The 10,851-nt window shown below is 37.4% G+C and overlaps 1 protein-coding gene across 1 annotated transcript in view; it reads right to left on the bottom strand.

The window, feature by feature from the left end:
- The window catches only part of LOC107660193 (complexin-1-like), a 51,370-nt gene that overhangs the window by 8,589 nt on the left and 31,930 nt on the right, over window positions 1-10,851 (bottom strand). Inside the window, exon 3 of the mRNA XM_016449444.1 lies at window positions 639-814. Within this exon, the coding sequence (XP_016304930.1) occupies window positions 639-814 (176 nt within the window). The remainder of the gene's footprint in view (window positions 1-638; window positions 815-10,851) is intronic.

Genomic DNA, 10,851 nt, shown 5'->3' with positions numbered 1-10,851 from the left:
ACCCCTACCCCTCCAACCAAAAGAGAATTGAGACACCCCTACCCCTTCACGTGAACGCACGAAACAGAGGGGTAGGGGAAAGGGGAAGGGCTAAGGGGTAGAATTGGGATTGGGCCTAAATGTATCCTTATTTGAAAATGTTTAGATTTTTTCATTGGAAGTCAAGACTAAATTACTAAGTAGGAAAATCATTTTTTGCACTGTAGAACTTTGAAAACACTGTAGAAGTTTGAAATTGTATTATTATTTTATTATCAATGATGTATTATTATAGTTTTTGTTAATATTTTTAATTAGATTTAATTGTTATATTTTCTTCTATATTTTAAATTTTAGTTTTTGTAATTTGTATTAGATTTTAAATGTGTAAATATAACATAATAAATATAATATAATATAATATTTTTTTGTTTATTAGTTTTAGTTTAGTTTTAGATATTTTAGTACTTCAACTTAAGCTAAATGAAAATGAGAAAGGCTGCCATGGCAACTAGCTGAAATAAAATAAGTTTAAGTTTTCTTTTTATGTTATTTAAGTGAATGTTAATGATAATCACCCTGGCCTAGATTATCATAAGTGATCATATAAACATTTTGACACCTCATAACAGTGAATAATTATTTCACGGTACATTTACCTTGTCCCTGATGCCCTGTCGAACCGATTCCCTCTCCGCTTCCATTTTTGCATACTTTGCCTTCCTCTCCTCCTCCTGTTGCCTGAGGGCTTCCTGTCTTTCTTCCTCCTTTCTGTCGGCATCAGGGTCCTTCTCCTCCTCGCCCCCCAGCATTTTCCCCATGTCTTTGGTCGCCCCTTTGAGAAAAAATAAGGAGAGAATCGGGAACAGGAAATCACGGACTGCATACTGGTCACAAAAAGGGACATTTGGAGGATAACCTCTAACACAAGCTGAACTGAAAATCTGGTAAATTAGTTCTCACTGTCATCCAGTTTCTTTTATAAATACTCTCAATGACGACTGCTCTCTTTGTTGGCAAGACATGCAAGTAGGACAGCCGCCAAGAAAAGGACAATGGGTCAGATCGTTATAACAAAAGGACTCCATTAGGGCCATGAGAATACAGGAATTTGACAAAGCAGATAATAAGTTCTGATTGCATCCGCAACTCACATTCATCAGTCATCAGACTGCTTGTTAGCGCCCCGCAGTGTGACTATGTGAGACGTCGTGTATCTCTCCACTGATTGGTCAAACCTTATTATTGCAACACAATGTTAGGTTGTGTCAGACTTACTTTTGTTAATGAGTATGTAATTTGAATTTAGCAAAAGACAAGTGCTTAAAATCACACATACAGTATCCCTTCAAGAGCAGCCAGCTAATTCGATCCTATAATATACAGACACTGACACTGAACATACCATTAAATCAGGGGAAATAGTGGAAATAATGCATTGATTTTGCATAAGATGAACATTCATTGTCATGATATTGTGTTGTAAGTTTAGAAAAAAAAGAATCTGCATATGCATTAATTTTAATATGTTTCAGTGTTAATGAACAACTTTGCATTGCGCCACTTACTGTACATATTCATTTAGCAAATGCTTTTTCCCAAAGTGACTAACAAATGTAAAGTATAACAGATTTTTTATAATGTATATAGAATTAGTGCACTAACAGGATTTAAACAAGTGCAAAAAGATCCATGTCTTTTTTGACCGAATTGCTCATGTTATAGCTTTCTTCATTGGTAATTCATTTGGTGAATTAACACAAATGTAAAGCAGAAATATGGCCCTTCAGTAACAATGAGCTTTCAGATCTAAACGTTATTTGTGACGTGATATAATTATATTAAATCAGAGCAGAAAGTCTTAAATTCGTGGCATCAAGTGTTGCATGCACTGCAAAAAACTGAACATCTTACTCAGTATTTTGTTTTCCAATACAAAAATCTAAACCTCCTTGAGTCAAGATACATTATATTTGATACATCAAGATACAAGATACTTGAGATGCAAATTAAACATATGAAGTCTTGAAGTTTTGAACAAATCATGAAGCCATAAGTCATAAAACTGAACAAAATTAACTGTGTTCATGCTTAAAACAAGAACAAACTTTTGTCAATGGGGAATGAAAACTTGTTTTCCCTTTGAATTAAGTAGATTTTTCTGAGCCCACTGGCAGATATTTGTTCTTGTTTTAATCATAAACTCACTTCACTTTGATAATTTTCTCATAAACCAAGACTTCCTATTTTATGCCATTTTGCCTCTCAAGTAAATATATCTTGATTTAAGAATCTTTAGACATTTGCACTTAAAAGCAACCAAAATACTGACTTATAATACTGACAATAACGTCTTTTTTTTCTTTTCTTTTTTTTTTTTTTTTTGCGGTGTGAATAGCAGTACAGTAAAAATTATTTCTGTCAGGATCACTATCTGTCACGGAAACGGGTGTGTGGAGGCAGGCAGGACGACGAGGACGACACGGATTCCAATAATGACATTTATTGTAGACACAACAAGGCAGGTTCAGGTAGGTGAGACACACACTCGGGGTAACATTAACAATAACCGACACCAATGCTCAGACAGACAGGAACTAATATGGGGTGAATAATTAGAGGCAGACAGGTGAGCACAATGACGGTGATTAACTAATGATTAGACGGGCTAAACCAACACAAAGGGAAGAAACCACAACAAACAGTCCACAGGGGCGTTACAGTACTCCCCCCTCCCGGAAGGTGCGTCCTCGCACCGTAGAAACAGAGGGAGGGGCGGAGGGGGACTAGGAGGAGGATCGTCCAATGGCGGCGGAGCAGGCGGTGGAGGAGCCCGAGGCGGAGATTCGGGAGGCAATGGCGGAACAGGGGACTCGGGTTGCCATGGCGGATCAGGGGGCTCAGGAGGCCATGGCGGAACAGGGGGCTCAGGTTGCCATGGTGGAGCCGGGGACTCGGGAGGCCATGGCGGAACAGGGGACTCGCTTCATGTTTTTTTTTTTTTTTTTCGTAAAATAAATTAGAAAGTAATGGAGATCTATTGGAAGTTATATTTTCAAACCCTGAAGCATTGCTTATAGAAGACATACCTTTATAAAACCTGCAGAAACTGGATAAAAGTGTCTGCCAAATGTAATAAGATCTGATGATACTGTAAGAGGTTCGATTTTAAAACATATTTTACCACTACATTTATCTGAAGCAACTCAAATTCCATTTATGTTACACATTTTTTTTTTTATACCCATTACTGTGCCATTGCTAATGACGTGCTCTACAGTGTAAGAAAAAAATCCATAGAAGAAACAGAAAAGGTACTGGTAATTTTCTGCCAGGACATTATCCGTTAAGTTTATGGACATTTCCCTTAAGCCTAAAGTACATATATACAAAATACACACACACACACACATATATATATATATATATACTGTAGGTGACATTCTATTGAAGTAGCATAGAGAAAAATGCAGTTGTGTCAGGCTGTAAACACACTTTCGTTTCCAGTCATTTTTTTGTATCACCAATCTTGTGGTCAATAATACTCAAATAATAGTACAAATCTAGCCACATTCAAAACTATACTTTTTGTCCCACTGCCACCTTTGTGTCTGAATTACTGTAGGCTGACATAGCAGAACAGAAGTTATCCAAGTGCATGCAATATGTATTCATGTCACGTCAGTTTGTGCTGGGAGACAGAACGGCATGTAAATGCATGAAGGGTTCTGTCTTCAGTCCAGGAGTTTTGTTCTCCCTGGATCAGCAGTTGAGGGTGGCACACTGCCATTCCACCGGCCCATGAGGTCTGCATTCAACCTGCATGACACATGGTCTCGCATTTACTGCTCTCTAGCAATTGATTTTAATGAGTGCTGGGTCTCTCTGACAGCAGAGACGTGTAAAGACTTTAGCCTTCAGATCTGACGATTTACTTCTCTTTCATCAACCTGGGCTGTTCGTTCACATCATATGTACATGAGGGTTAGGAGGACCAAGCTTATCTTTACTCTGGAGAGGGTTGCTAAGCATATAGTCATCTGCTTTTTGATAGGTATTCATGAGAGACCCAGTTTATGGTTAGTGCCAGCAAGAGTCTTATCGAAAGCTGCTAATAACTAGATAGCAAGTAAGTTAAAGTCACAAAAACATTGCTGGTCTACAATTCATCTTTCTTCATAATTCGTTTTTGATGTTTTACTGTAAAAAATAAACCCGTGAAATTTACGTAAAAATATGGTATAGAAACAGTTTAGGTTTTACAGAACTCAAACTCAAATTTAAAATATAAAAGGTATGTTTTACTGATATAGTGTTAATATTCTATCTAAAGTAATACCATTTATTTTGTACTAATATACTGTATATATAATGATGTACTTATATAAAAATACAGTACATAATAAAAGAGACACATGATTAGTTCATCACGTGACACTAAAATTATGCAGAAAGCACAAATTTAACAACAAAAGATGAAACATAAAACGTAAATGTATATAATTAAAAGCAAAAACTATCAAGAAACATAATTATTTAAACAGAATACCATCAAATGTAAAATTGTGGGAATGTCAGTTTATGGTTTTTCTCTGTAAATTATAAGATGACTGTTTGTTTTTACTTCCAAAATCTGTACCATTCTGTGTATAGTAAGGGAACTTGCTGTTAACCAATTAACTTTTTATTTTTATTTATTTATTCATTTATTTTATTTATTTTTACCAAGGCCAAAACAGGCTAATAGCACATGCTAACCCTTTTCGGTTTTTCGGTCAAAAAGACTCCACAATCAACTGCAAATTCGACTCCATCTGTTATAGGATGCCCACTTTTTTGTTTCAATTCATTTTTGATAAATCCAAGTTCAGCCTTACGTTTTGTTTTCAGAATATCCTGTTTTTGAAAGTAAAATGTATTGTAAATGGCATTGGTTGATTTTAAATTTTGCTGCATGATGTGAGGTCAGAACATAAATTTATATCACAAACTGACTGACTTTTCAGTGTGACTCACTTCAGTCTTTCTGTAATTCCAACGAAATGAAACAATTATCCGCACTCGTATCACACTGGAGCCAGCCATTCAGCTTTAGCACAATCAATAGGTTAGTAAGAGGCAGAATTGTACAACTTTATGAGCTTGAACAAAGCATGCCCATAAGGACTGTAGGCTTACTACTGCTCTCAAATTGACTTCTGAGAGGACAGAATGAGTCTGTGCAAAATAGGAAAAATAGGAGGAAACATTTGTCTCCATCTGTTTTAAATCCACTGATTTCAGAACAGTTGATTTGGGGTTTTAATTTTAGGGTTGGATCAACCTATGAAAACTGACTCGGTGGTGACTGAACTGAAACTACCCACTAGGGCATCCATAGAAAGGATTAGCTGACATAACCGAAAACTTGCTGAAACCGAGAGATTCTGTAGAGAGTTGTCATCCTGAATTACCAGTCAAGTGCAGAGTATATCCCTGTACGGAACAGCTTTAGCAAACTCGAGTTTTGAAATGAGAATAGCTGGTGTGTATTCACAGAGAATATCTTTGGCTGCAGTAGGTGAACGTCTTGAAAGTACAAATAGTTCTTCACTGCAAAGTATATTTTGCTTCGAAATCGCTCTTTTGAATTGCTCAGAATGCTCTGTATTGGTATCATTTCAGTGTAGGAGAGAATAAAGTAACACATGATATTTGTGGTTTGAATTTTGCATGGCACTCACTTAAATGGGCCAAACCAAAGACATTTTTATAAATTCTGTGGTTATATTATAAATATTTAATCTTTTTAAGAGAGTTTGGCATTTAAATCAGTCTGTGTAACCCATTTTTACTTTTGTAATGTGACACATTTCTAAGTGCAAGAGGATATTCAACAGGTAAGAACTCCAACGTAAAAGCCCATTCACACCAAGGATAAAAATAACTATAAAGTTTTTATAATCATTCTCATTCTGTGATAATAGTGAACTCCACATCATGACTATACAGTAACACTAATGACACAGAGATACGATATTGGTGGGTCACTTTCAGAAAGATTTTCTTTCAGCTGATGAACAATAAATCATTAATAGCAAGGTAATTGCAACATTTTATCTCACAATTCAGACTTTTTTCTTACAATTCTAAGAAGAAAAGTTAATTATTAGTAATTACCTTTTTAATTCTTAATTCCATGGCGAAAAAAAAACTGAATTCCAAAATGTAATGTCAGATTTCTATGAAAAAAGTTTGAGATGTAGATATCTTTAGATGTAAATATATATATATTTTTCTTTCTGACCTTTTTTCTCTGAATGGTTAGTTTATATCTAACTTTTTTTCTCAGAATTGCAAGAAAAAACGTTCAAATTGTATGAAAAAATGTTGAAATTACATTTATTTATTTATTCATTCATTCCCATGGCAGAAATGGCCTTCCATAGAATCCATCCTCGGTTGTTGGAGTGGACGCTAATATACAGTAGTTATTGATAAAATTATCTTTATAGTCATCATTTTTGGTGTGATGGGCCTTTAAGACTCAATTATATCCATTGGGAATGTATTTTAAGACTGAACTGAATCTAAATAAAAATTTAAAGTTCTCATAATAAACTCAAAAACGAATAATAACCTTGGTTGGACCATATGCTCTAAAGAATTTCGATGGAAAAACTTGTTTCAAAGATACATAACTACATCCACTCAACTTCCAGTCCAATTAATATTAACAATTTTTTCCCCAAAGTTTTTGAAGATCACAGGCGAAAGCCGTCGCTCTGTTCTCCCGTTTGAACTCTAGTGTTTTCCATTGTCTGTTTTTAATTAGCGCTGTTTTCACTGGCTTGGCACTGGCTCTTGTCTCAGCTCCTCTGCAGCACACGCTGTTAATCGGCGCTCCTGAGGCTAATTAGCTCATCTGATCGTGACAAAGTCGCCACGTGCCACACAAACTCTTTACGGCGTCTCTGTGCAGCATAGCGCTATCTACTGCTCAGCTGCTCATGCAGACCAGACCAGAGTCCCTGAAGTAGATCTCTTCATAACAAGCAGCTAACCACGCTAAAGCTACACTGTTCAAGGGTCTCCTCTATGTGTCATTGAACGTCTGTCGGCCGGGAGGCACTGAAAGATGCCTAAGTGATGCTTGAATTTGGAAAATGGTACAGTCACATGGGCTGGAAATGGACTGTGTTACATAAAAAAGAGTGTGTTTGCGTAAGTATGTGTCTGTTGTAGCGGAAAAAATGGAGATGGCATACTTGACAGGTGGCATATCCTCATACCTTTGTGTGGTTGTCAGTGTGTGTCTATGTGTCCTTACTGTGAGAGGAAGTGTGGGTAGATGAGAACAAAATGTGCCACTCTTTACCCGAGTGCCTGTGTAGAAAAGTAAAACATAGCCGTAGGGCCGTGCGGTATGTGTCGTGTGATAGTTGAAATGTGTCAGCTGGTGGAGAATTTGCTAAACCATTTGCTAAACCGTTTATACCACAGTAGATATATTTGTGCAGCTACATATTAGCGGCCAGTCTTTTTATGGCCACTAACTAAGTATCTATCTATCTATCTATCTATCTATCTTTGTTATCTTCCTAGTGTGTGTTTACACACACACACACACACACACACACGTTTGTTTCCATGAGTTGTGGGGACTTTCCTTAGACTTCTATTACTTTTGTACTGACCAAACGATATTTTCGATCCCCTAACCCCAACCCTAACCCTAAACCTACCCCTTACAGAAAACCTGTTTGCATTGTTACACTTTCAGATAAACATCTTTTATTATTTTTAAAAAAAATTTCGCCTCGTGGGAACCGCAGGCCGGTCCCCACAATGTCAAAAATTGTAGGTTTTACTATCCTTGTGGGGACATTTGGTCCCCACAATGTAGCAAAACAAGTACACACACACACACACACACACGCACACACACACACATACACACCCTGTCATTAAAGATGTTTTACCAGTGACTGGTGATTATTTTTGAAGATTATTATTTTTAGTCTTAAGTGTTAATAAAGTGGTAAAAAGTATATTATAAGAGGTATATTTATTTGTTATGAAAAATCACATCTTTTAACAGAGAAAGTAATACAGTTTACAATAGAGTACCTCTTATGTGTAAAGTTTTTAATTCACTAAATTATTCAAAAATAGACATTCCTACTCAAGTAATTATGAACCAATTTTCTCACTGAACTTTCTGCAAAAATAATAATATATTGTGTTTTCTACTCTTATTGTGCATAAATGTATCCCACTACACTTTTCAAGGTTATTTTTCTCTCTGTGCCTGGGTGTGTGAAGGTCATCTGCACACTGAAGGACTGTGAGAGGGGTGACCAAGTCCCCCGTGGAGCCCGGGCACATGGAGAGAGCGCAAACTCAAGGACTCTGTGTTCCTTTCTTGCTCCATCTGTCTTTATCTTGCACCTGCTAAACAGCGAGAGCCCAGCGGCACACCCTGCTTCCCTGCGAGGACATTAATGTCCACCGACAGATCAGATACCACACGGGACACCCACAAACACTGTCTCTTCCACAGTGCCACACAACAGAGAGGGCACTACCTCTCCACTACTCTCCATATGTTACCGGTAATCACGTGTCTCATGTGACGTATTTAATCCATCCCAATTAAATGATGATTTATGGTGAAGGTGCTTTTAACTTTATGAGGCTTTGAAAATGGATTTTTTTTAAACTTACCATCCTGTCCTTGATTGTCTCCAAAATGATGATGTCTTTGATTATAAAAAGTTTCATGTGCTCCTGAATTCTAGCAGATTCTGTTGGACAGTTTATCTTCACTTTTTTGGCTTACTATATATACCCTCCCAATTCCAAGTATTGAGGAAACCAAAAAGAGAAGGGCAGTGAGCAATCAGCTTCACCGGTGTGATATATGTGTCTTTCGGGAGAGGTCGAGTAAACTAAGAACTGTGCAAAAGCCTGGAGCCAAAATGGAAGGATTGGGCCAGTATTCCATGCTCTAATGAGAGGTGGATTTTTTTTTCATTGGGACTGGGTTAAAGGAAGTGAGGTGTATCTCCTAAATCTCCCAAGAATAGATAGGAGAAGGTGTCAGGAGTGCTATCACGAAAGCCTTTTATCACCCATTCTCTGCCATTATCTTCCCTAACCAGCAAGTGAAGGGCCAGGAAATAGGACTGATTGTGCAGGGCTGGACTGATCCATCACTGGTCTGGGGCATTTTACAGGTCGCTGTCTGTCTGCAGGAGTTTAGCAGCCATCGTGGCCGTTAATTCATGATCTATCTATCTATCTGTCTATCTATCTATCTATCTATCTTTCTATCTATCGTTCTATCGCTCTGTCGTTCTGTCGTTCTGTTGTTCTGTTGTTCTATCTATCGTTCTATCATTGTCGTTCTATTTATTTATCGTTCTATCATGATGTCATTCTATCTTTCACTCCATCCGTCGGTCTGTCTGTCTGTCTGTCTGTCTGTCGTTCTATCATTCTTTCTATGCCATCTGAATTCTTTTCAAGGGATCACTCACTTTCTCTTCTTCTAAATCATATTTGCAGCCTCTCTTCTCTCGTGCAGATCCTCCACCTTTAGTCGTGCGTGCTGGAAGTACTGCAGTCCTGGGCAGCTCAGCATGCTGATCTTGGTGGGCTGCCAGAAATCGTGTACGACTGCAGCTGCCTCTCTCACACTCTGTTACTTTCATCTTGCTGGGTACAGAGTTATGGCAGGAAGGCAAGAGCACCCCGTCCCTCAGTACTGAGAAACAGACAGAACCCACTCCACAAAATCTTAACCTGGGGTGAAATAATTATTCGAACGAAATTCAAAGTGCTGCCATCGTTGCCCAAAGATTGCCCTTGACCACAGATGCCATGTCATGTGTAAAGGCTCAGCATAGGGAAATGAGAAGGAAGGAAGAGGAGAGAGGATTGCTTTTGGGGACTGGAGTCCATTTAATCTTCAGCTGAAGGATTCAGGGACGCTACTTTGTCTCTGTAATGGAAGCCTGATCAGAAGAGCTTATGTTCTTGTAACTTTGAAGATTCTTTCAAGGGTCTATGACGAACTTGTGTAATAGAATCTAGTGTGGTAACCTTGCATACCAATTACCAAGGATCTCAATGACACCTCCTGCCTAGTGTCCTCTGTTCCAGTGTCTAAAGGCATGAGGGAATATTTCATAGGTGATTATTTTTAAATTCAAAGGTTTAAAAATAGTTTTCCTTTTTTGCTGGTCTGCTCAGATAAATGATGGAGGATATAAGCCCTGAAAAGTGTGCAGAACAAGATTAATGGGGAGAAAAAAAAAAAAACATTCTAGAGTCTCTAGGTCTTGAAATTCAATTTTTTCTCTCACAAGGAGGTTGTAAGAATGGATCCTACACATTGATGTTTAGGAACTAAAGTAATTCATCACCTAAACTCATCTTGGCCGACTTTGCAAATGCCAAAGAAAGAAAAAAAATAAATAAATAAAAATAGAGAAAATTATGAGATGGCACCCACATTCTTATTTACTAAAGCACGTAGGATGTCAATATGTTGCCTTGGATACGCCAAATGCTTGTGGAGCTGTTTAATTATGCTGTTTTCTTTCATGTTTCTGTCATTTGTGACCTTGAACATTTTCATGAGACTATTTTTTTCAGGCAAACTGAGCTTTTGTATTAAAATTTATATGGCAGTCAAACAAAGCACTGCTTTAAGGGTTTAACTGAAGAAACGGACAAAAAGCACCTAATTCAAAAGCATAAATTGGGCTGATAGATTGATAGATAGATAGATAGATAGATAGATAGATAGATAGATGACAGATAGATAGATAGATAGATAGATAGATAGAAATAGTCAGATGATAGATAGATAGATAGATAGATAGA

Source organism: Sinocyclocheilus anshuiensis, unplaced genomic scaffold (assembly GCF_001515605.1).
Source record: "Sinocyclocheilus anshuiensis isolate Anshui unplaced genomic scaffold, SAMN03320099.WGS_v1.1 scaffold888, whole genome shotgun sequence".
Lineage (NCBI taxonomy): Eukaryota > Metazoa > Chordata > Actinopteri > Cypriniformes > Cyprinidae > Sinocyclocheilus > Sinocyclocheilus anshuiensis.
This window is presented reverse-complemented; position numbering and strand designations above follow the sequence as displayed.